Raw genomic sequence first — 24289 nt, 5'->3', positions numbered from 1 at the left:
CCCTGGAGAAGAGGAGACTTAGAGGGGATATGATAGAGACTTACAAGATCATGAAGGGCATAGAGAGAGTAGAGAGGGACAGATTCTTCGAACTTTCGAAAAATAAGAGAACAAGAGGGCATTCGGAAAAGTTGAAAGGGGACAGATTCAAAACAAATGCTAGGAAGTTCTTCTTTACCCAACGTGTGGTGGACACCTGGAATGCGCTTCCAGAGGACGTTATAAGGCAGAGTACGGTACTGGGGTTCAAGAAAGGATTGGACAAATTCCTACTGGAAATGGGGATAGAGGGGTATAGATAGAAGATTACTGCACAGGTCCTGGACCTGTTGGGCCTCCGCGTGAGCGGACTGCTGGGCACGATGGACCTCGGGTCTGACCCAGCAGAGGCATTTCTTATGTTCTTATGTTATGTCCTGGCAGAACCGCTATCAGGACTCTTCAATCTCTCCCTAAGTTCGGGGAGAGTCCCCATAGACTGGAAAACAGCTAATGTCGTTCCACTGCACAAAAAGGGTTGCAGGGCAGAAGCTGCAAACTACAGACCGGTGAGTCTCACATCAATAGTATGCAAACTCATGGAAACACTAATCAAACGTAAATTAGATGCAATCTTGGATGAGGAGAATCTATGGGATCCCAGTCAACACGAATTCACCAAGGGTAGGTCCTGCCAATCCAATCTCATCAGCTTCTTTGACTGGGTAACAAAACAGTTAGACTTGGGAGAATCTGTGGACGTCGTATACCTAGACTTCAGCAAAGCTTTCGATAGTGTCACGCATCGCAGGCTGTTGAGCAAGATGAAATCAATGGGGCTAGAAACACTAACCAATGACTGGCTGAGTGGCAGACTTCAGAGGGTGGTAGTTAACGGTACCCTCTCTAAAACATCGGAGGTAACCAGTGGAGTACTGCAGGGCTCAGTCTTGGGCCCGCTCCTTTTCAACATATTCATAGATGACCTAACTCAGGGGCTTCAAGGTAAGGTAACGTTATTCGCTGACGACGCCAAACTATGCAATATAGTGAGAGATGGCAATTCACCCGATAGAATGACACAGGACCTACATTTGTTGGAGCTTTGGTCCTCGACCTGGCAGCTGAGCTTCAACGCTAAGAAATGCAAGATCATGCATCTCGGCAGCAGAAATCCGTGCAGAATTTACACCTTGAATGGTGAGACCTTAGCTAGAACTTCAACAGAACAAGACTTGGGAGTGATCATCAGCGCAGACCTGAAAACTGCTGATCATGTGGAGAAGGCTTCATCTAAGGCAAGACAGTTGTTAGGTTGCATCCGCAGGAGTTTTGTCAGCCGGAAGCCTGAAGTCATAATGCCATTATACAGAACCATGGTGAGGCCTCATTTGGAATACTGTGTGCAATTCTGGAGGCCACACTACCGAAAAGATGTGCTGAGAGTAGAGTCGGTGCAACGGATGGCCATCAGGATGGTCTTGGGGCTCAAGGATCTATCGTACGAGGAAAGGCTGAAAAATTTGCGGCTGTACTCACTCGAGGAAAGTAGGGAGAGAGGAGACATGATCGAGACGTTTAATTATATTACCGGCCGTATCAAGATGGAAGAAGAGATTCTCTTTCTCGAAGGACCCTCAACCACAAGAGGGCATCCGCTCAAACTCAGGGGCAGGAAATTTCATGGCGACACCAGGAAATATTTCTTCACCGAGAGAGAGGTTGATCCTTGGAACGAGCTCCCGGTGCAGGTGATCGAGGCAAACAGCGTGCAAGAATTTAAGAGCAAATGGGATGCCCATGTGGGATCCCTTAGAGCACAGGTGTCGAAGTCGGTCCTCGAGGGCCGCAATCCAGTCGGGTTTTCAGAATTTCCCCAATGAATATGCATTGAAAGCAGTGCATGCACATAGATCTCATGCATAGTCATTGGGGAAATCTTGAAAACCCGACTGGATTGTGGCCCTCGAGGACTGACTTTGACATCCCTGCCTTAGAGGGTTAAGCCAAGGGAACCTGTCACCAGGAGTGGAATCCCTAGGATAGTAGACTTGGGGATGGGTCAGTAGAGTGGGTAGACCTGATGGGCTATGGCCCTTATCTGCCGTCATCTTCTATGTTTCTATGTTACCTTAAGCTGAAAGTCCCTTCCACTGCTGATCTTTAGGCTGCTAGTTAGACCCGATGTCTGACTGAACCCCCATAGACTGGCAGATGTGCTAACATTAGAGGGGAGGGGAAAATGCATCTGGCACCCTATGAGACACCGTTGAGCCTCCTACAGATGCCCGACAGCCTGCACTCAAACCCCTGCTAAGCAGTAGGTGAGGATAAAAAGCGGGGACGGCCCCGAGCTCCAAAAATACTTTTGCAGGCTGGCTAAAATGTACCACAAGGGATTGGCCTGTCAGCTGCAGGCGTCAGTCATCTTCTCCTCCATGCAGGCAGAGCTGATCTCAGAATTGGAAAGCTCCAAGCATTGATACCATCGAAAATTCACTAAACACCACTGGGTAAAATAAAGAAAAAGGGAGAGCAGAACAGAAACACTCCTTCAGGTTCACATGCAAAAGGAAAAATCTGTAGGTGGTAGTAGAGGTCTTAGTGAATGAAGTAAGAGGGTTACAGAAAACAAATCCTGAGTGGATGCTTCTATAGAGTTTGCGGCAATGGGGCAATTACCCGCTTGTCCACAATGACATACCTATTGCACTGGAAGTCTGACAATTGTTTTAGCAAAGATTTAAAACAAATGGACACTTAAAACTGGTAGTATATAATTTTGTTAAGCAGCATAGATCAGTGTTTTTCAACCTTTTTACACCCGTGGACCGGCATATTTAAAAGAATTATTTTGTGGACCGGCAAACTACTAGGACTAAAATTTAAAAACCCTGTTTCCGCCCCATCTCCGTGAGCTCGGTCCCTGCAAACCATCTGATCCCAACCGCACAAGCCTCAGTTATGATTTTATATTGAATGTATTTTATTAAAGTATAAAAAGAAACAATATTCTGTACAATTGTCATTTTATAAATACAAATAATACACGCGCGACCTCGGGAGACCCTTGACACAGCGCCTGTTGGTGCGAAACATGTTGGGTTAAACTCCCTGGCGTTGGCTGATAACAGCTAAGCACATAAGCTAAGTACACTCACTTATTAAACAATTTTAAAGAAAAAATATATATAAAAAAATATTAACCATTAAAAATGGTTATGAGCGGCCAATGATGAAGTGCCACATAATTCTCTCCGCAGTCAAGAGATAGCACAGCGGTGGAGTGGTGGGGCTGAGGCCTCTCCCCTTTCCAGCCAGCCTGCGCCCCCTCTCTCCTTTTTACATGATTCATTCCAGCTTCATTGCTCTCTTCATTTTTATCTTTCCTACATCAGATCTACCATCGTTGTCCCTCTCTGCTTATTTTTCTGCTGACCCCTTCCTATCATCAATCTTTCTACTTTCTCATGCCTGTCTCTCCCCTTCCCCTCCTCTAATCTCCCTGCTGTTTCCTTCCTTTTTTCATTCTCCCTTCCCTCCTCCTCCTGTCCAGCAGTAACTCTCTTCCCTTCCTCCCCTCCCAGCAGCATCTCTCCTTCTCCCTCTCCAGTAGCAGCTGTCCCTTTTTTCCCTTGCCCAGCAGCTTCCCAGACTCCTTTCCCTCCACCCCTCTCAGCAGCATCTCTCCTCCCTCTTCAGTAGCAGCTGTCCCTTTTTTTTCCCTTGCCCAGCAGCTTCCCTCCAGGTCCAGTAGCAGCTGTCTCTTTTTTTCCCTTGCCCAGCAGCTTCCCAGACTCCTTTCCCTCCTCTCCTCCCAGCAGTATCTCTCCTTCTCCCTCTCCAGTAGCAGCTGTCCCTTTTTTCCTTTGTCCAGCAGCTTCCCAGACTTCAATAGTGGCTTTCTCCCCTCCCAGCAGCTATCCTTACTTCACAAGCGCAGCGATTCAGGAAGGCAGCCTTGGGTCCTTTGTTGGGTCGCGCCGCCTCTGAGGAAAGAGGAAGTTACATCATCAGAGGCAGCCGCAACTCAGCAAAAGCCCCGAGGCTGCCTTCGTGAATCGCTGCCCTGGGAAGTAAAGTAGAGCTGCAGAGAAGGGAGAAAGCCACTGTCGGAGGCTCCCCAAGATCTCTCTGGCCCAGCGCGGTCTTCAGCTGTTGATCTTGCCGGCCCTGCGCGGACCGGCAGGAAATTGAATTGAGTCAATCTTGCCGGCCCTGCGTGGACCGTCAAAAATTTCCTGCGGACCGACGCCGGTCCGCGGACCGGCAGTTGAAGAACAGTGGCATAGATGACTGGAATATGTGCAAATCAAAAGAGTCTAATGTTTTTGCTTCTTTGCCTGGAGAAGCAGAAGCATAAGAATGTGAGCTGCGTGAATGCTTGAAGGCAGACTCAACAACTAGTGAATAGTGTTGAAATTGAGTTCTGTCAAATCCAGGACATATCTGTATTCTGTACATTGTGCCTATTTTCCTAGGAGCTACACTAACATGCATAACTTTCAGTACTCTTGTAAGTTAAGCCATAAATGTCAGCCCTACTTATGCCAAGTCCATCCCCTTCCTCATAAACACTCCCTAACCTATTTTAGTGTGTAGTTATAGAACACTGGTTAGGCATGTTACTACCATGTACACATGTAAGTGTATACTTATCCACATGAATGGCATTTAAATTAAGGCAATCTGTTATCTGTATTGTATATGAACCGTCTAGAGCACAGGTGTCAAAGTCGGTCCTCGAGGGCCGGAATCCAGTCGGGTTTTCAGGATTTCCCCAATGAATATGCATGAGATCTATGTGCATGCACTGCTTTCAATGCATATTCATTGGGGAAATCCTGAAAACCCGACTGGATTACGGCCCTCGAGGAGGGACTTTGACACCCCTGGTCTAGAGCTATGTGGTAGGGCGGTATATAAAAATAAAATTATTATTATTATTATTATTATAGAATGATGGGGTGGACTGGATGATCTTGAAATAAGCAGCCAAAAAACTCGGATATTGTGAAAACCAACAATAATTCAATGAAACACTTCCACAATGGTAAGATGCACAATGTCAGATGGTATATTAGTTTTTTATTTGATGGTTGAGGCCATTAACATTTAATGAGAAAATTTTAAATTCCATTATAAATTCTAATTTCCAGATACGTAATCCAACATAGAAATTTAGATTTATTTAGATTAGTATGAACAGACACCATTTCCCATATTTTTAAACTTTGAACTTTAAATTTTTCCCTCCCTAACCCTCCCTTTCCTACCCTTTCTCCCACCCTTCCTCCCCAGTTCATTATTAAAAGTGAAAACTTGGTGACACACATATTAGACCAGGCAACGAAAGATCCCTGACAGACTACCATTAAATCTTCTCTTAAAAATAAGTCACTTAAAACATTTATAGTAGTTCATCAAATAACAGTTTTGGATTCACAAATTGAACAGTTTGAATTTACAGTTAGACGAGCACTTTTTACTAAAGGATCATGACTGTGACTGAATAATGAAAACATAATATAATAAAAATCAAATAAAAAACATAAATAACAAATAAAAAACCAAAACAAACAACTAGAAAGAAGATGTAAACAAATACATAAAAGATTGACGATAATGTACAAAAACCAACACAATAAACAATGAGAAGAATGGGGCAAAAGAAATATAAAAGGATCTAGTCATTTTATAAACTCAACATACATTTGAATGGGTTTTCTTACTCTCACATTCAGTTTTTTACCTTCTTGCCGGCAAACAGAAAGACATAGTATTTCTGTGTCTTTAACAGCGTCAGAGCACTGACGCATTGACACTTCCGGTGGTGATAAAACACCGGGAGTATTTAAATCCAGTTTGAACTTTGCAGAGCCATTTTTGGATGTAGGAGACGCATTTAGCATCCGAATAAAAGGTAAGTCCTGCTTTGGTTTTAACTGACGTCTTAAGAAGATACACACTAGTCCAGTCTTTAACTTTAAAGTTTTGATTCTGGTTTCAGTTTGATAGGATATGTTACACCCTGAGGCAGCTGAATAGTGAAACGCTGGCCATCATCGGTGTATCGATCAACGAAGATAAGTTGAACTTTTTCATCTATCTCGCAGTATCTTTCATTGTACTTTAATACAGTGCAGTGCCTAGTTTATGCAAAGGATTTTTATCCAGTGAGGTGAACGCTCCACACCGCTATTCCACCATTGAGGGGGTGGGAGGGCCCTTGTCTGAGGCTTTATCCTCCTTTTGAAATTGATATTCCAACCTGCACTGTATCACTAATATAACATCTGACATTGTGCATCTTACCATTGTGGAAGTGTTTCATTGAATTGAATGATCTTGAAATAAGAACATGATTACAAAATGCTAAAATATTAATCCTAAGGGCTTAAGGTACTCAAGTGATATATTTCTGTTATTTAACTCTTCCTTGAAATATTTCAGTAAAATTAAATGCCCCCTTTTTATAACCATCTAAACTTTTTAAAAATTCTACTATTTTGCAATACTTGCATAATTTCATTTGTCTTAAGCTATACAGTTTATCTCGTACTTTGAAATATCTTACCTGCTTAATCTTTTCTCGATCCTGCTCTGGAGAGCCAGCAGGATTAATTCTTAAGCTCTTTTTAAACATGGCCATGCGTGTCTTTGCATCACTGCGCTGGATTTTTGGTAGTCTTGCTTTCTCTTGAGTTTGCTTGTTCTTTAATTCCTCAACAAGCCTCTGATTGTACCTCTGCATTTGTTCCATTTCCTTAAAACAAGAAAATGTACATCAATGGAGAATTCAAGCAACAAACCTACTTTACTTAAAACAGAAGCAATGCTTGTTGACAACATGAGCAGAGACTGGAAGAATATTAATTTTGTTTTTCATCAGTGCAGTAACTTCAGTACAAATGAGGTGGGAAGAAGAGTGAGCAAACAGAATAAACAATCTACAAGTTATTCCACAATACTTGTGTCTTGAGCCTTGTAACACATAGGTTTTGTAGGATCAGATGTTAAAGATTGAAGGGGCTGTAAAATGTCAAGTTGCATACTTTTAATGAGTATCACTGGAGGGAGCCCAAGTCAGAATAATTAGTACCAAGCTTCTAGAGTTTTCTGTCATGCTCTACAAAGTACCGTATTTTTCGCTCCATAAGATGCATTTTTCCCCCCAAAAGTGGGTGCGTCTTATGGAGGGAATACAATTTTTTTTAAACACCTCTGCCCACCCAGTACCTTTTTTAAAATGCTCTCTCGCGCATATCCGCCAACTCCTGCTCCTCCGAAGAACCTCGGGAGCACAATGAAGAAGCGGAGACCCGGTCCCGAGTCAGGCGTCGTCTCCTCCAGATCAGAGCGCTGCCTCTCTCCCTCCCCGATCCGTGGGGCGCTGTGGACCAGTCCCAGCTACTTCCTGATTGTGCGCCACTTATTGCTTGTACTAGTCGCTGGGCGGCAGCCTCCTTATGATGCCGGGGCCAGCGGCACTCAATTGCGCTCCTGCATGGGCCCACATGCCGTCAGTTCTCATGAGTCCTGCGAGAAATGGCACATGCCCATGCACGAGTGCTCTTGTGCGCCGCTGGCCCTAATATCATGAGGAGGCTGCCGCCCAGCGACTAGCACAGACCCAGGCTGTCCAGCAACTAGCATAGACCCGGGTCGCGGCCAGTAGCCCCTTTGCTCCCTGGCCAGGGAGACGCAGGTGTAGTACCTCCTCTGCCGCAAAGTTAGTGCCGTGCCGGGGAGCGCCTCCAGCCTGCTCACTCTGACCAAGGTGGTCAAACTGATCCAGCCGGGAGCAGCAAGCAAAGTCTGCGGGGGTGGGGATGGGGAGGCGGAGGCTCCCAGACTGAAAGGCTCTGCCTGCCCCAAGCACCCGGGCCGTAGCCTGCAGCTCTTTTGCAAAATGTGCCGGCAAGTGGCATGGGGATAGTGCGTGGCCAAGGAGCATAATGTTCACAACTCAGTTTGATGAAATTTACCGACTTAGATTTGAAAAAGAAACAGGTGCTAAAAGATCTTGAAAATTGGAACAGTATTCAATTCAATTTAACTGTATCTATTGTTACACTTGTTGTAAGATGTAAAATGAATAAAGATTAAAAAAAAGAAAAAAGAAAAAAAAAGAACATCAGGTTTGGAAGCAGATGAAAGACAGTCACAAGAAAACAATTGAAAACTTCCCGAAAACCCGTTTCGAAATTTCGAGTTTACGCCCAGCAGTGTCTACGAGGAGCTATCAAGACTCAAGGTGAACAAAGCTATGGGACCGGACAAACTACACCCCAGGGTGCTCAGGGAGTTGAGTGACGCCTGGCGGAACCATTATCTGCGCTCTTCAATTTTTCCCCAAGTACAGGAAGAGTCACGTTGGATTGGAAAATGGCTAACGTCATTCCACTCCACAAAAGGGATGCAGGACGGAGGCTGAGAATTATAGACCGGTGAGTCTCACATCGATAGTGAGTAAACTTATGGAAACACTAATCAAATGCCAATTGGATACGATCCTGAACGAGGAGAATCTATGAGATCCCCATCAACATGGTTTTACGAAGGGAAGGTCCTGCCAATCAAATCTGATCAGCTTCTTTGACTGGGTAACAAGAAAGCTGGATATAAGGGAGTCTCTGGACGTCGTGTACTTGGACTTCAGCAAAGCATTTGATAGCGACCCACACCGCAGGTTATTGAGCAAGATGGGTTCGATGGGACTGGGTGAAACATTAACCGCATGGGTTAGGGACTGGCTTAGGGGTAGACTTCAGAGGGTAGTGGTAAACGGTACCCTCTCTGATACTACGGAGGTGATCAGCGGAGTGCCGCAGGGCTCGGTCTTGGGCCCGATCCTATTTAACATCTTCGTAAGAAACTTGGCTGAGGGGGTTCGAGGTAAAATTACATTATTCGCCGATGATGCCATACTATGCAACATAGTAGGCAACCGCACAACAGAAGAAAGCATAGTGCCCGACAAAAGCTCAATGCCCGACAGTATGACGCAGGACCTACTCCTGCTGGAGCATTGGTCAAAGACTTGGCAACTAAGTTTCAATGCCAAAAAATGCAAGGTCATGCACCTTGGCGGCAAAAATCCATGCAGGACTTACACCCTAAATGGTGAGATCCTAGCAAGGACTGTAGCAGAACGTGACTTGGGGGTGATTATTAGCGAAGACATGAAGACTGCCAATCAAGTGGAGAAAGCTTCATCCAGGGCTAGACAAATCATGGGCTGTATCCGTAGAAGTTTCATCAGCCGTAAGCCCGAGGTCATAATGCCATTCTACAGATCCATGGTGAGACCCCATCTGGAATACTGTGTACAATTCTGGAGGCCGCATTATCAAAAAGATGTGCAGAGAGTTGAGTTGGTTCAGCGAATTGGCACCAGGATGGTCTCAGGACTCAAGGATCTCCCGTATGAGGAACGACTTGGGTAAGTTGCAGCTGTACTCACTTGAGGAACGCAGAGAGAGGGGAGACATGATCGAGACGTTCAAATATGTCACGGGCCGTATCGAGGTGGAAGAAGATCTCTTTTTCCTTAAAGGACCCACGGCAACAAGAGGGCATCCATTGAAAATCAGGGGTGGGAAATTTCATGGCGACACCAGAAAATATTTCTTCACCGAAAGGGTGGTTGACCGCTGGAATAATCTTCCACAACAGGTAATTGAGGCCAGCAGCGTGCCAGATTTTAAGAAAATTTGGGATTGGCATGTGGGATCTCTTCTAGAGAATGACACGGGGAAAAAATCTGTCCCCGTCACCGCCCTGTCCCCGGCCCACCATCCTCTGCACCGCCCCGTCACCGCCATTCCCTTCACCGCCCCGTCACCATCACCGCCATCCCTTTCACCGCCCCGTCACCGTCACTGCCATCCAATTCACCGCCCCGTCACCGTCCCCGCAGCATCCATATAAGCCTTAATACTGTAATATTTAGCTTATTCCTTTCTTATAAATCAAAGTTCCTGCTGCTGAACTAGATAAAGAGATGTTCAGCTGGCAGGGCTTTGTTTATAAATTTTTATCAACACAACTAATATACTACTTTATCCTAAAGCAAAAAATAAATAAATAAATAGAATTTTTTTTCTACACAACTAATATACTACTTTATCCTAAAGCAAAAAATAAATAAATAAATAGAATTTTTTTTCTACCTTTGTTGTCTGGTTTCTGCTTTCCACATCTTCTCATTCAATTCCTTCCATCCACTGTGTGTCTTCTCTCTGCGTCTTCCATTTGCTGTTACTGTGCCGTCCCTTCACCCTCCCCCAATTGGTCTAGCACCCATCTTCTTCCCTCCGCTCCCCCATAGTCTGGCATCTGTCTTCTTCCCACTCTGTCTTCCACATTTCCCTTCAGGGTCTGTTCCTCTCTACCCTCTTTCAATGTCTGTTCTATTCCTTTCTACCACCACCCTTCCCTCCCTCCTTTACCATGTGTTCCTTTCTACCACCTTTCAGCTCCTCTCGCGTGGCCTATCTATCTACCTCCCTCTCTCTTATTTTCGTGGCATGTTACAATGTAATTTGTGCAAGCCGCTGGAGCCTGCGAGCTCTGTCCCTGTCCCATTCCCACAAACCATCTCGCTTCTGTGTTCCTATTTTCCCTATTTCTAATATTTCTCCTATGTATCTGCCATTGCCCCCCCCCCCTGTGTCCATATACGATCCCCATGGCATGTCCCCTTTATGTCTCTGTCCCTATGCCCCATGCACATAATTTCCCCTCTTTCTGTTACCTTCCTCTGTCCAGATTTCCCCTATCTTCCTCTTCCATACCAGCGTGTCTTCTTTTCAACCCCATCTAGCTTCTTTCCTTCTTTCTCCCTCCCCCCCCCTGCTTCCAGCATCTGGCTCACCTGCCTGTCTTCCCCTTTCTTTCCTGCTGTGGGTTTCTTTCTTTCCCTCTTCATCCCCTTGGCCCAGAATTTTTTTTCCTTTCACTCCCTCCTTCCTAGTATGAGCCGGGAACAAATGCGATCGCAGAGTCTAGCAGCCCCTACCTACCCGATCGCAGCGTTTAGCCAGCTCCCTCCCTCCAACTCACCTTACATTCTGAGTTTGCCGGCTTCCTTTTTCCCTGAGCCGCACGTGTTTAAAAAGACGCTCACGCGCAGCTGCACGAGTCCATCAAGCTTCTCCTCTCCTGCAATTTCCTGTTTCCGGTTGCTTCAGAGGAGAAGCTTGATGGACTTGCGCAGCCGCGCATGCACGGCTTTTTGAACGCGTGCAGCTCAGGAAAAAGGAAGCCAGCAAACTCAGAATTTAAGGTGAGGTGGAGGGAGGGAGCTGGCTAAACACTACGGGCGGGCGGTGGCTGCGGGGACCGCGCAATCCTTAATGCCTCACTGCGGAGACAAGACCATTCACCGCTCCATGGGCGGTGAATGGCCTTGTCCCCATCCCCGCAGCGACTGTTATTTTTCATTCCCCGTTTTGGCGGGTTACCCGCGGCTAGCCGCGGGTAACCGCCACCGTGTCATTCTCTAATCTCTTCATGGAGGTAGTTAGGGGGTGGGCCATTAATGTGGGCAGACTAGATGGGCCGTGGCCCTTTTCTGCCGTCATTTTCTATGTTTCTATGACTGTGAAAAGATTGTGAATGAATGTGATCCAGAATGCTTTCTTAAGGTGAAATGCTAGAGCTTTTTACCATACATACATACGGTAAGTGTTAAAGCTTCTGTGTGATATAGGGGTAAAAAAAGCAGGGAAACAGTACAGAGGGAGTTCAACATTTTAAATCTGTTTCTTTTGGTAAAATGTATGAAAACACCCTACATATATATGGTACATAGCAAACTAGTGTTACAAAACACATGCTTTGATTGAATTTAAAATGGTGATCACTGAAGAGAATGGAGCTAAGTGAGGAAAAGGAACTGAAGAAAAAGTGACAGAAATAGTGGTTGTTGACAAACTCAAAGAATGTAGAGAAGTTCACATAGGACTTTAATCTTGCAGAAAAGATGCTATTGGAATGTCTTGAAACAAATGTTGCTCTATTTTCCTTTTACTGTTTGTAACTGTTTGTTGCAGGGAGGGGGGCAGGTGCAGAGCCTGGCAGAGAGAGGGGACAGGGTGCAAAGCCTGGCAAGGAGTGTGGGGTTGGGTGCAGAGCCTGGCAGGGCGTGAGGGGGGCTGGGTGCAGAGCCTGGTATATATTAGTACACAATTTTGTTCAGAATGTTTTTTTTCTTGTTTTCCTACTGTAAATCTAGGGTGTTTTTTATGGTCCGGTGCGTCTTACGGAGCAAAAAATACGGTAAGCTCTGGAACACATTGCCAGAGGTTGTGGTAAGAGCAGATAGAAACATAGAAATTGACGGCAGAAAAGGGCTATAGCCCATCGAGTCTGCCCATACCAATGACCCACTCCCTGACTTTTACTCCCCTATAGATTCCACGTGAATATCCCATTTTCTCTTAAAATCTGACACACTGTTGGCCTCAATCACCTGCTGAGGCAGCTCGTTCCAATGATCGACCACCCTTTCGGTGAAGAAGTACTTCCTAGCATCACCTTGAAATTTCCCTCCCCTGATTTTCAGCGAGTGTCCTCTGGTTACTGAGGTCCCTGTAAGACTGAAGATATCATCTTTCACCTCTATACGCCCCGTGATATACTTAAAGGTCTCAATCATGTCCCCCCTCTCTCTTCGCTCCTCTAGTGGTACATCCGCAGTTTTTTTGGCCTTTCTTCATACATGAGATCCCTGAGCCCCAAGACCATCCTGATAGCCATTCGCTGAACCGATTCAATTCTCAACACATCATTCTGGTAGTGTGGTCTCCAGAATTGAACACAATACTCGAGATGAGGTCTCACCATGGATCTGTACAGTGGTATTATGACTTCAGGTTTTCTGCTGACAAAACCCCTATGGATGCAGCCCATCATTTGTCTTGCCCTGGACGAAGCCTTCTCCACCTGATTGGCAGCCTTCATATCATCGCTAATGATCACTCCTAAATCACGTTCCATCGTGGTCCTGGACAAGGTTTCACCATTTAGTGTGTAAGTTCTGTGTGGATTTTTTTTGCCTAGGTGCATTACTTTACATTTTTTAGCATTGAAGCCTAGCTGCCAAGTTGATGACCACTGTTCCAGCTGCCGTAGGTCCTGCGTCATAAAGTCAGGCACACTGCTTTTGCCTACTATGTTGCATAGTTTGGCGTCGTCAGCAAACAGTGATACTTTTCCTCTAAGCCCTTGGGTCAAATCTCCTATGAATAAATTGAATAGAATTGGCCCTAAGACGGAGCCCTGAGGTACTCCACTCGTCACTGCTGACGTTTTGGAGGGGGTACCGTTTACCATCACCCTTTGAAGCCTACCATATCTAGCCAATCTTTTACCCATGTAGTGAATGTATCCCCTAATCCCTTCGATTTTAGTTTGTTCAACAGCCTGCGGTGTGGGACGCTATCAAAAGCTTTGCTGAAGTCCAAATATATCACATCCAGGGACTCCCCGGCATCCAGATGACTGGTCACCCAGTCAAAGAAGTCAATCAGATTAGATTGGCAGGACCTTCCCCTGGTAAATCCGTGTTGGTGTGGATCACGTAAATTTTCTTCGTCTAGAATTTTGTCGAGTTTCTGTTTGATCAGTGATTCCATGAGTTTGCACACTATGGATGTAAGACTCATCGGTCTGTAATTTTCTGTCTCTGTTCTGCAGCCCTTTTTGTGGAGTGGAATTATGTTAGTTGTTTTCCAGTCTAGGGATAGTGTTAGCAGGTCTTAAGAAAGGTTTGGACAATTTCTCAGAGGAAAAGTTCATACTCTGTTATTGAGAGTGGCATGGGGGAAGCCACTGCTTGCCCTGAATCAGTAGCATGGAATGTTGCTACTCTTTGGGTTTTTGCCAGGTACTAGTGACCTGGATTGGCCACAGTGAGGATTGGCAACTGGGCTAGATGAACCATTGGTCTGACCCAGTAAGGCTATTCTTATGTTCTTATGAAATAGACAACGGAAAAAGAGGATAGGCAGGTTTAGGAGGAACGATAAGGAGCTCTGGAATTTGTTCCCAGAGAATGTGGTAAAAGCATTAGCTTAGCAGGGTTTTAAAAGGTTTGGATTATTAAGATGTATATCTACACCCCTCCCCCGTTCCAGCAGGGGAGAGAACTACAGGAGGAGCAGCGCTGATGGTGCTCGGCACCAACTGCCAGTTTCACTAGTGGCCAGATCGGGAGCCCTTTCCAGCAGGGCACCAAGCATCATCTACACCCCTCCCCCATTCCAGCAGGGGAGAGAACTACAGGAGGAGCAGCGCAGACGGTGCTCGGCACCAACTGCCAGTTTCACTAGTGACCAGATCGGGAGCCCTTTCCAGCAGGGCACCTAGCATCATCTACACCCCTCCCCCATTCCAGCAGGGGAGAGAACTACAGGAGGAGCAGCGCTGACGGTGCTCGGCACCAACTGCCAGTTTCACTAGTGGCCAGATCGGGAGCCCTTTCCAGCAGGGCACCTAGCATCATCTACACCCCTCCCCCATTCCAGCAGGGGAGAGAACTACAGGATGAGCAGCGCTGACGGTGCTCGGCACCAACTGCCAGTTTCACTAGTGGCCAGATCAGGAGCCCGTTCCAGCAGAGCACCTGACACCATCTTCACTCCTCCCCCATTCCAGCAGGGGAGAGCCGACAGAGGAGAGCTGCAGTCCGACGCTCAGATCAAAGGTCGGTTCGGGAGCCCGTTCCAGCAGGGTACCCGACACCATCTTCACTCCTCCCCCATTCCGAAGGGTCTACCTCTGAGGATCTCACATCATGTGCGGCAGCGGTGGAGATTACCTTGCCAGAGATGTCGCCTGTTCTTGGAGGAAACTCGGGGCCCAGATGATAGCCATCGGATCTGGGGTTGACGGCAGTTAAAGAATAGAATGGGAATGGTGGTTGAAGTGAATTGGGGTGGAGATGGAGGTGGGTATGGAGAGGGATAGGGAGATGATATATTCCAGAAAGGCATTTAAGATCTGGTGTTAAATGATCATAATAATTACAAGTCAAAGATCTTGATGCTTTTTTGGAGTGTGTTTCTGTTTCTCTCTATGCTTATTTTTATCTCTATTTTGTTTACTTTAATTATTATTTTAATTCTATCTTTAAATTATTTATTCATTACTTATTGGAATATTTCATTTCTATCTCTATCTCTACCTCTGTCTTTTTATTTTTCATACTGTTTCTTCAGGTACTTTAGTTAGATTGTGAGCCTTTGAGACAGTTAGGGAATTTCCAAGTACCTATCATTTATTTAGTTTTTATTTATTGTATCTTTAATGCATCATTTTTGTAAACCGCTTAGAAACCTCACGGTTATTAGTGGTATATAAGAATTAAATTAAATTAAAATTCTCTGCTTATTTCTAGGATAAGCATTATAAAATCTGTTTTACTCTTTTGGGATCTTGCTAGGTACTTGTGACCTGGATTGACCACTGTTGGAAATGGGATATTGGGCTTGATGAACCTTTTGTCTGTCTCAGTATGGCAACTCTTTATGTTCTTAAAATGCTTTGGTTGTCCCACAAAAAGGCAGTATATCAAATGCATTACTTAGAAAATGTACAACAGCTTTAAGTATCTTCCTGTTCTTAGTACTAATTGCTCTGCTATATTATTCAATTTAATTTGATGAGAGGAACTACAGGATGCTGGTAGTTGATTTTGAAACCAATGCACCATAAGCAACAGGTACAGTACCAGTATCCTTCAATGTCTATGCTATTGATGCAACTAGATCAAACTTCTTTAAATATGAAATCTTCCCTATCAGTTTATTTGTAAGAAGACATCTTCTGACAGGAGACAAAACTAGGTATCTGGTATTTAGCACCCAGATGTGACATGTATAAATTTTAGCAGTCAGTTTCCTTCTCCTTTCACACTGCGAAAATATCTGTTGAAATGAAATCAGATGAGCAAATTTCAGAAAAATAAGGCCAATTAATGCTGCTCATTGATGTCATATCAATGCAATAAACATGGATGTGAAAGAGATAAAATGATAACAAAAAAGGGAGACTTGTGAAAAAATACTACACACCTGAACCACCCCTTTTTGGGAGAATACACTTAACTGAGAGATAACTCCCTTTAAGTCCTCTGTCCTCGATACCACTTGCTAAATATCTTTATAAAGCTCGGTTCTTCAAACAGGCCTTTCATGGAAGTAGTAACTTGCTAGTCATACATACATGAGGACCAATTCAGGCTGCATATACTATAGCAAGAAATGTTTATGAACTCCTACTCTAAGATAATATTCAAGCATCTGTCTGACCTCGTGTGCAATTTTCTTTAAATTAGTCCCTTTACTTTCTTATTCCTGTTTCATTTACCGTATTTTTCGCTCCATAAGACACACCCTAGATTTAGGAGGAAAACAAGAAAAAACCCCATTCTGATCCAAATTGTATACTAATATATTCCCAGCACCTTTAAATTCCGTTCCAGCCTCCCCGGCACCTTTAAATTCCATCCCAGACCCCCTCCATCAATCATCACTTTTAACATAAAACTTTATATACTGCAAAATTCCTTTCGGTTCGATGCGGTTATAAAAATCTAAGTATAACAAGAAGAAAAAGAGAATTTTAACAATGTTGATAAGTAAAAAACAGTTTGCATGAAGTAGAAGGCACTTAGGTAAATTAGCTAGAGAGCCTAAAAAGAGTAGTACAAACTATATGTTAAAAGAATGAAAGATAAAATAAAAAATAACAGGTAGAAAAGCAAAACACCTCAGAGAAAGGAGGGCAGGCTGGCCACAGAAGATCTCTCAAAGTCAGGCCCCATAGACTCCAGGCTCCTGATGAGAGGGAGTAGAGTCAAGACTACCACTGCCGGCAAAGGAACAGCTGCAGGGTGAACAGTCAACCACTCCCAATGCAGCCAATTTGCCAGGGGCTCTGGTTTCGGTTCTTTTGCATCAGACTCTGAGCAGGAGGTGAGAATAGCAGCGAGGAAACGCCACCACCACTGGGCAGAGGCCAACGAGCTGAAGCAGGCCACCACACTGCAGGAGAGCAGAGCCGAAAGGACTCTCCTCACGCTATAGGGCCGCGGGCATTTAGAGACATACAGCTCCACCCCTGCGCACGTGGCCATCTCTGCTGCCGATATTACTTCCCCTCCACCACCTCTTGCTACAGGAAAAGGGGCGGGATGGAGCGCACCGAACAAGCTGCGTGGTATTTTGTCTTGGCGCCTAGCTCTCGTCCTTCTCCCCATCCTGGACTGGAGGTGGGAAGCAGGCCCTCACTGAACAAGGCACCCGGAATGGAAAGGACGGAGCGCACACTTCGTGTCCGCGAGTGTGGCATCTTTACCTCCCTCCCATCACTACCTGCTTGTCTCCTCCGTTAAGCTGAGTCTCCTCCATTGTCGCATAACCCCCACAATGTTCTGCCCTCAACCCAGTAAGCATCGGAGGACTGATGAGAGAAATCGCCCGGCAGAAAGTAGACAGTATGTTGGGGGGGTTGCATTCGCTTTATAAGACACACCCTTTTTTCCACCCACTTTTTTGGGGAAAATAAGTGCGTCTTATGGAGCGAAAAATACAGTATATTTATTTATTCACTTTTATATACCATTCTCCCAGGGGAGCTCAGAATGGTTTACATGAATTTATTCAGGTACTCAAGCATTGTTCCATCTTTGCTTATACCCTATGCTATTAATATGTTTTATTGCATATTGTATTGACGTTGCAATGTAGCATACTTTGCCATACTTTGTATTGCTATTTGAATATTTTTACTGCTGTAATTAATAAAATTAAACCTCTTAATCAGCCAATTCCAAAAGATACTTTGAAAAAAACTGTACACTTGAACCATAACCATCACTACATAAAACAAAGAACTGAATGAAGGTGCCCAAACAGTCACCATTTCATAGTACAATTCACATATGCTCAATAAAGCCCAACAGAAAGTTCTAGAAGCCTGGTAGTCATCATTATGATCTGGACTCCATTACTCAAGGACAGTACATCTTCCTTATCCTTGGAAATGTAAAAGTTATGAAGCCAGCATTTGCTATTTTATTTATTTATTCAATTTTCTATACCGTTCTCCCCAAGGAGCTCAGAACAATTTACAAGAATTTATTCAGGTACTCAAGCATTTTTCCCAGGATAGGTTTAAGAACCACTGATCTAGATGGCCTACTTTACATAAAAATACAATGCTGTCTACAATGCTAACCTTTTCATGCCGTTTAAGTAGCTGATGCCTCTGCATGAAGTACTGATCTTTGAGTTGTTGCTTAACCAGCTGGTGTTTTTCCTGCAAATGACGTTCTTCCAACTCCCAGATTGCAGCTTCCCGTGCTGTAATAGATAAGAATGATCCAAAATTTCAGTTTGCAACCTTTAGGCAATTACAAGAAACTCATCATCAACAAAATCTAAATCTAAAATAAATGTTGGGATTTAAGAACTATAGCTGCCTATTAGTTAGCTTCTTTCATTGCCCCAAGTACCACAGTTAGATTATGAGCCTGCCAGGACAGATAGGAAAAGTACTCAAGAGTACCAGATTACTATTCAATGCATTGTAAATTGATTTGGGTGAATCTCTTCATGAAAAAGGCAGTTAATAAATCCAAATAGAGTAAAATCCAAATTACTTCAATAACAAAAGGGTACAAAAAGCACAGTTACTTACCATAACAGGTGTTATCTGTTGACAGCAAGAAGATATTCTCACGTATGAGTGACGTCATCCATGGAGCCCAGTACGGACAGTTTGACAAGTGAACTGTCACTAAGTTTTTATTAACTGCCTGCACCGCGCATGCGTGACTGCCTTCCCGCAGAGGCTCGCAGTACCTCAGTTCCATAAGCAAGCTAAGAAGCCAACCAGAGGAGGTGGTAGGGGTGTGAGAATATCTGCCTGCTATCTCCAGATAACACCTATTACGGTAAGTAACTGTGCTTTATCCTAGGACAAGCAGGTAGCATATTTTCACATATGGGACTCCCTAGCTTACTGCAATGGGATGGAGGGAGAGTTGGCCATCAAGAAAATAAATTTTGTTTAACTGCTTGGCCGAAATGCCCATCTCGTCTGGAATATGATACCAGACAGTAATGAGACGTGAACGTGTGAACTGAGGACCAAGTAGTTGCTTTGTAGATTTCATCAATGAGAGTGGAAAGTAAGAATTCAACTGAAGCTGCCATAGCTCGGACTTTATGTGCTGTAACACGACCTCCATCATGAGCACAGCATAAGGAAATGCAGGCCGCAAGTCATGTGGAAATAGTTATCTTGGTCACTTGGCAGCCCAATCTATTGGGATCAAAGGAGATGAACAATTGAGGAGATGTTCTATGTGGCTTAGTCCTTTGTAAGTAATATGCCAAGGCTCTTCTAAGGTATTAAGAGCTGTTTTGCTAGGGTGAGAATGAGGCTTTGTAAAGAAAACTGGAAGCACAATTGATTGATTTAGAAATTCCTTGACCACTTTTTGCAAGAATTTAGGATGGGTGTGGAGAACCACCTTAAGGTAAAAAACTGTAAAAGGTGGGTCCGACACCAACGCTTGAAGCTCACTCACTCAACAAGCAGAAGTGATGGAGATTAAAAATACCACTTTCCAAGTGAGATATTTAAGATGAGCAGAAGACATTGGTTCAAATGGAGGCTTCATCAGACTGGTGAGAACAACATTAAGATCTCAAACCACTGGAGGCGGTCTGATGTTGAAAAGACCATTCATAAATCTGGAAACAAGAGGATGAACCACAAGAGATTTATTGTTGACTTGAACATGGAAAGCACTGATAGCACTAAGGTGAACTCTGACTGAAGTGGTTTTAAGTCCTGAGTTGGATAAGTGTAGAAGATATTCCAATACTGAAGGAATGAAGGATTAAGCATCTTGATGAAGATCATACCATGCTGAAAACTGTGGCCACTTCTGTTAGTAGCACTACTGTGTAGGTGGTTTTCTGGATGCTTCTAAAATTACTCTGACTGGATCAGAAAGATCAGAATCTGCTGAGGTCAGGCTGAGAGGTTCCAAGCTATCAGGTGTAACAACTGCAGATTGGAAGGCAAAAGAGACCCTTGATTGAGTGAGAAGAGATGGAAAGATCTGCAGGGTTATTGGATCTTTGACCTTGAGCTGAAGTAGAAGGGATAACCACGGTTGTCTGGGCCACCGAGGTGCTATAAGGATCATGGTAGCCGAGTCTTGTTTGAGCTTGACCAGCGTCTTGAAAGGAAGGCATCTGCCTCCAGACGATGAGGAGAGTATTGCCTGGAACATAATTGAACAGTTTGTGATTGCTGGGGGATGCAAATAGGTCTGAGGAGTCCCCCAATGAGAAAGTATCTGATGCAAGATCTTGGAGTGGAGCGTCCACTCGTGTGGTCGAAGATATCTACTGAGTTTGTTGCAAATGAATTTTGTGCTCCCTGAACATAGACAATTTTGAGGTATGTTTCGAGCAATTGCCCCGTTCCAAATCTTCTTGGATTCTTGGCAGAGTCAAAGAACCGGTCCCTTGATTGTCTGACTTGATTGTCTGTGTGGACCAGGAGGACGTGATTGGATATATTGTGCTGAAAAGTCTTCAGAGCATTGCGAATCGCTCTGAGTTTCAAGAGGTTTATGTGGAGCTTCTGTTCTTGTGTACACCAATGACATTGAGTCCGGACACCATCCAGGTGAGCAAGCATACATGGACGATTATGTGGCAAGAACCTTCTGATGTGGAGGTGTTGGAAACATTAGCCCTGTGGAAAGATCTGACAAATTCATCCACCATTGAAGAGATTGACGCAGCGATGATGTGACAGTAATTTTCTGTGGAAAGGGATCTAAAGCTTGAGACCATTGAGACACCAGGGACCACTGAGCTATTCTAAGATGAAGTCTTGCGAAGGGGGTAACGTGGACTGTAGATGCCATATGACCCAACAGTCTCATCATTTTTCTGGCTGAGATGGACAGAAGATGGTACTTGATTGCAAATTTGAATCAGGTTGTCCTGTCTTTGAGGTAGGAATGCCCTGAGCTGAATGGTATCGAGCAGAGCTCCAATGAACTGTAGAATTTGAGAGGGTTGAAGTTGAGATTTTGGAAAGTTCACTTTGAACTCTAAGTGCTGAAAGATCGGGATTGTTGACTGCTGCTCCTTGTGACCCTGGGCAAGTCACTCAGTTCTCCATAGCCCCAGGTACGTTAGATAGATTGTGAGCACTCTTGGAGAGGATGCCAAGCCGAACGATGGAATTTTGTATTGAAAGTGTTGATGGGCAATTTGAAATCGCAGAAACTTTCTCTGAGCAGGATGAATTGATATATGGATATAAGTTTCTTTTAGATCTAGGGAGAATAGCCAATTGTTTTGATCCAATAATGGGTATAGAGTTCCTAAAGACAGTATTTGAAATTCTTCTCTGACCAGGAACTTGTTGAGGTGTCAGAGGTCGAGAACTGGACTTAGACCTCCCATCTTCTTCGGGGATGAGAAAATACCTGGAATAGAACCCCTGATTTCTTTGATAGGGGGGCACTAACTCTCTGGTATTTAATTGAAGTAGAGCCCCTATTTCCTGAAGAAGGAGGGACATCTAAGAACATAAGAATTGTCACTGCTGAGTCAGACCAGTGGTCCATCATGCCCAGCAATCCGCTCATGCGGCAGCCCTCTGGTCTAAGACCAGCACCCTAACTGAGACTAGCCCTACCAGTGCACGTTCTTGTTCAACAGAAACTTGTCTAACTTTGTCTTGAATCCTTGGAGGGTGTTTTCCCCTATAACAGCCTCTGGAAGGGTGTTCCAGCTTTCTACTACTCTCTGGGTGAAGAAGAACTTCTGCTGCGGGTTGAAAGAGGACTCTCTTGGAGGATGATTTGGAGGTATGGTGACAAAATTAAGAGTAACCTTTCTTGATGACTTTGAAAACCCACAGGTCGGATATTATTAGAGTCCAACACTGATGGTAGATTTGTTGGTAACCTCCAACTGGATGAGGAAGAAGCTGAGATTGGGGAATAGCAGCTATACTCTCAAGAAGCATGTCAAAAAGACTGAGTAGGCTTTTAAGGAGCTGTTGTCTGAGCTTTCTGAGACCGCTGTTGCTTCTGCTTATTTTGTGGTGGCAGTCTAGAAACAAAAGGTTTAGTAGTATATCGCCTTTAATATGAATAAGAAGGCTTGGCCACCTGTCTTGAAATCAGAGGCTTAGTCTTTGTTCTGACCAAAGAATTCCAACTGGTTTTATGCAGTCAATTTTTGTATGGCTACCTCGATGGAATCACCAAAAAGCTCATCTCCTAAGCATGGAATATTGGCTAACCTGTCCTGAAGATTGATGTCAACAGGCCAGCAGCGACTACAGAAGTGCTGGGCAAGCCAGCCTCCCCTCCCCCCCCCATCAGAATTGACGTCGGGGGGAAGGCTGCTGGCTTGTTGCAGCGGCGTGAAACAGGGATAACTCGGCGGCAACGTCAGCAGTGGTTTGGGGGCCTGTTTCCAGACGTCGATGGTAGCTTGGGGGCCTGTTTACAGAAGACAGCCTGGGTGGTGGCTTGGGGAGATAGAAAGACAGGGAGGTAGAACGGGGAGACAGAAAGACAGACAGGGAGACAGAAAGACAAGGAGAAAGAACAGGGAGACAGAAAGAATGAAAGGGGGGGCATGGAGACAGAAAGAATGAAAGGGGGGCATGGAGACAAAAAGAAAGAAAGGTGGGCATGAGGCAAAGAAAGAAAGGGGGCAGAGAGAAAGAAAGAAAGGGGGCATGGAGACAAAAAGAAAGGTGGGCATGGAGACAAAGAAAGAAAGGGGGCAGGGAGAAAAAGTAAGAGAGGGGGCAGGGAGACAGAAAGTAAGAAAGGGGGCAGGGAGACAGGAAGGAAGAAAGGGGCAGGGAGACAGAAAGGGGAGGGGGCAGGGAGAAAGGAAAGAAAAGGGGGAGGGAATGAAGTGCGTAGGGTGGCAGGCAGGGAGAGAGGAAGAAAACGTTGGACTCATTGAAGGACAGATGTTGGTTGGGGAATGGAATGAGGTCTGGAGGAGACGAAGCATGGAGGAGGCAGAAAGGAGGTAAGAAATATTGCATGCACAGTCAGAAGAAGAAAGTGCAAACAGAGCCTCGTGAAACCACCAGACAACAAAGGTAGGAAAAATGATTTTATTTTAAATGTAGTGATCAAAATTGTCCATTTTGAGAATTTATATCTGCTGTCTATATTTTGCACTATGGCCCCCTTTTACTAAACTGCAGTAATGGATTTTAGCGCAGGGAGCCTATGAGCATCGAGAGCAGCACGGGGCATTCAGCACAGCTCCCTGCGCTAAAAACTGCTATCGCAGTTTAGTAAAAAGGGAGGGGGTATATTTGTCTATTTTTGTATAGTTGTTACTGAGGTGACATTGCATTTTTTAAAGTCATCTGCCTTGACCTCTTTGAAAAAAAACCCCAAATATAAATGATAATTAACATTTTCTATGCGTACAGTGTGCTTTGTGTTTTTTAAAATTTTATTGTTGATAGATCATTTTGACTTGGTCATTTTAGAAGTAGCTCACAAGCTAAAAAAAAGTGTGGGCACCCCTGCTTTAGACAGTTCATTGGTCTTTTCTGTTCCCTACTCTGGCCCATGTAGGTCTCCAGGGTTTTTATTTGGAAGGCTCTTTATGCCCACCCACAGGCCTCATTGTTAGTAAATGGCACTCGCTCAAATTCTTTTCCCATATTGCAGGGCACAAGACAAGGGTGTCCCCTTTCCTTGCTCTTATTTCTTCTTGTGCTGGAGCCTCTCTCTGTACTTTGCCATTTTTTGATCAGGTAAGTGGCCTGCATGTTAGTGGCGGGGAAATTAAAACTTTGGCCTTTGTGGATGACCTGTTTCTTGTTCTCACTAATCCTGCTGTTTCTTTGCCGACAGCGTTAGATTTCATTTCTGAGTTTCTTTTTCTGCAGTTTGTATTGATTGGCCAGGTGCTTTTCCGATACAGTGGACTGATACTCACCTTAAATACTTAGGTGCTCTTTTGCCTATGGATCTGTCCCGCCTCTATACGTCAATAAAGCCTAACAGAAAGTTCTAGAAGCCTGGTAGTCACCATTATGATCTGGACTCCATTACTCAAGGACAGTACATCTTCCTTGTCCTTGGAAATGTAAAAGTTGAACCCTTATTGCAAGACTTGACTAATCAGCTGCGTTTAAGGCAGGGGTATCCTCTCTCTCTTATGGGCAGAGTTAGCTTATATAATATGGTTGTTGTGCCTCGTTGGCTCTG

The 24289-nt window shown here is 44.6% G+C and overlaps 1 protein-coding gene across 2 annotated transcripts in view; it reads right to left on the bottom strand.

Moving 5' to 3' along the window:
* The window catches only part of SLK (STE20 like kinase), a 277359-nt gene that overhangs the window by 52220 nt on the left and 200850 nt on the right, over positions 1-24289 (bottom strand). For both annotated transcript variants that reach the window (XM_033941264.1, XM_033941265.1), the window contains 2 exons: positions 18229-18353; positions 6557-6745 (listed from right to left, as the gene is read on the bottom strand). In XM_033941264.1, the coding sequence (XP_033797155.1) occupies positions 6557-6745; positions 18229-18353 (314 nt within the window). The remainder of the gene's footprint in view (positions 1-6556; positions 6746-18228; positions 18354-24289) is intronic.

The sequence above is a fragment of the Geotrypetes seraphini genome, chromosome 4 (genome assembly GCF_902459505.1).
Source record: "Geotrypetes seraphini chromosome 4, aGeoSer1.1, whole genome shotgun sequence".
Classification (NCBI taxonomy): Eukaryota; Metazoa; Chordata; class Amphibia; order Gymnophiona; family Dermophiidae; genus Geotrypetes; species Geotrypetes seraphini.
This window is presented reverse-complemented; position numbering and strand designations above follow the sequence as displayed.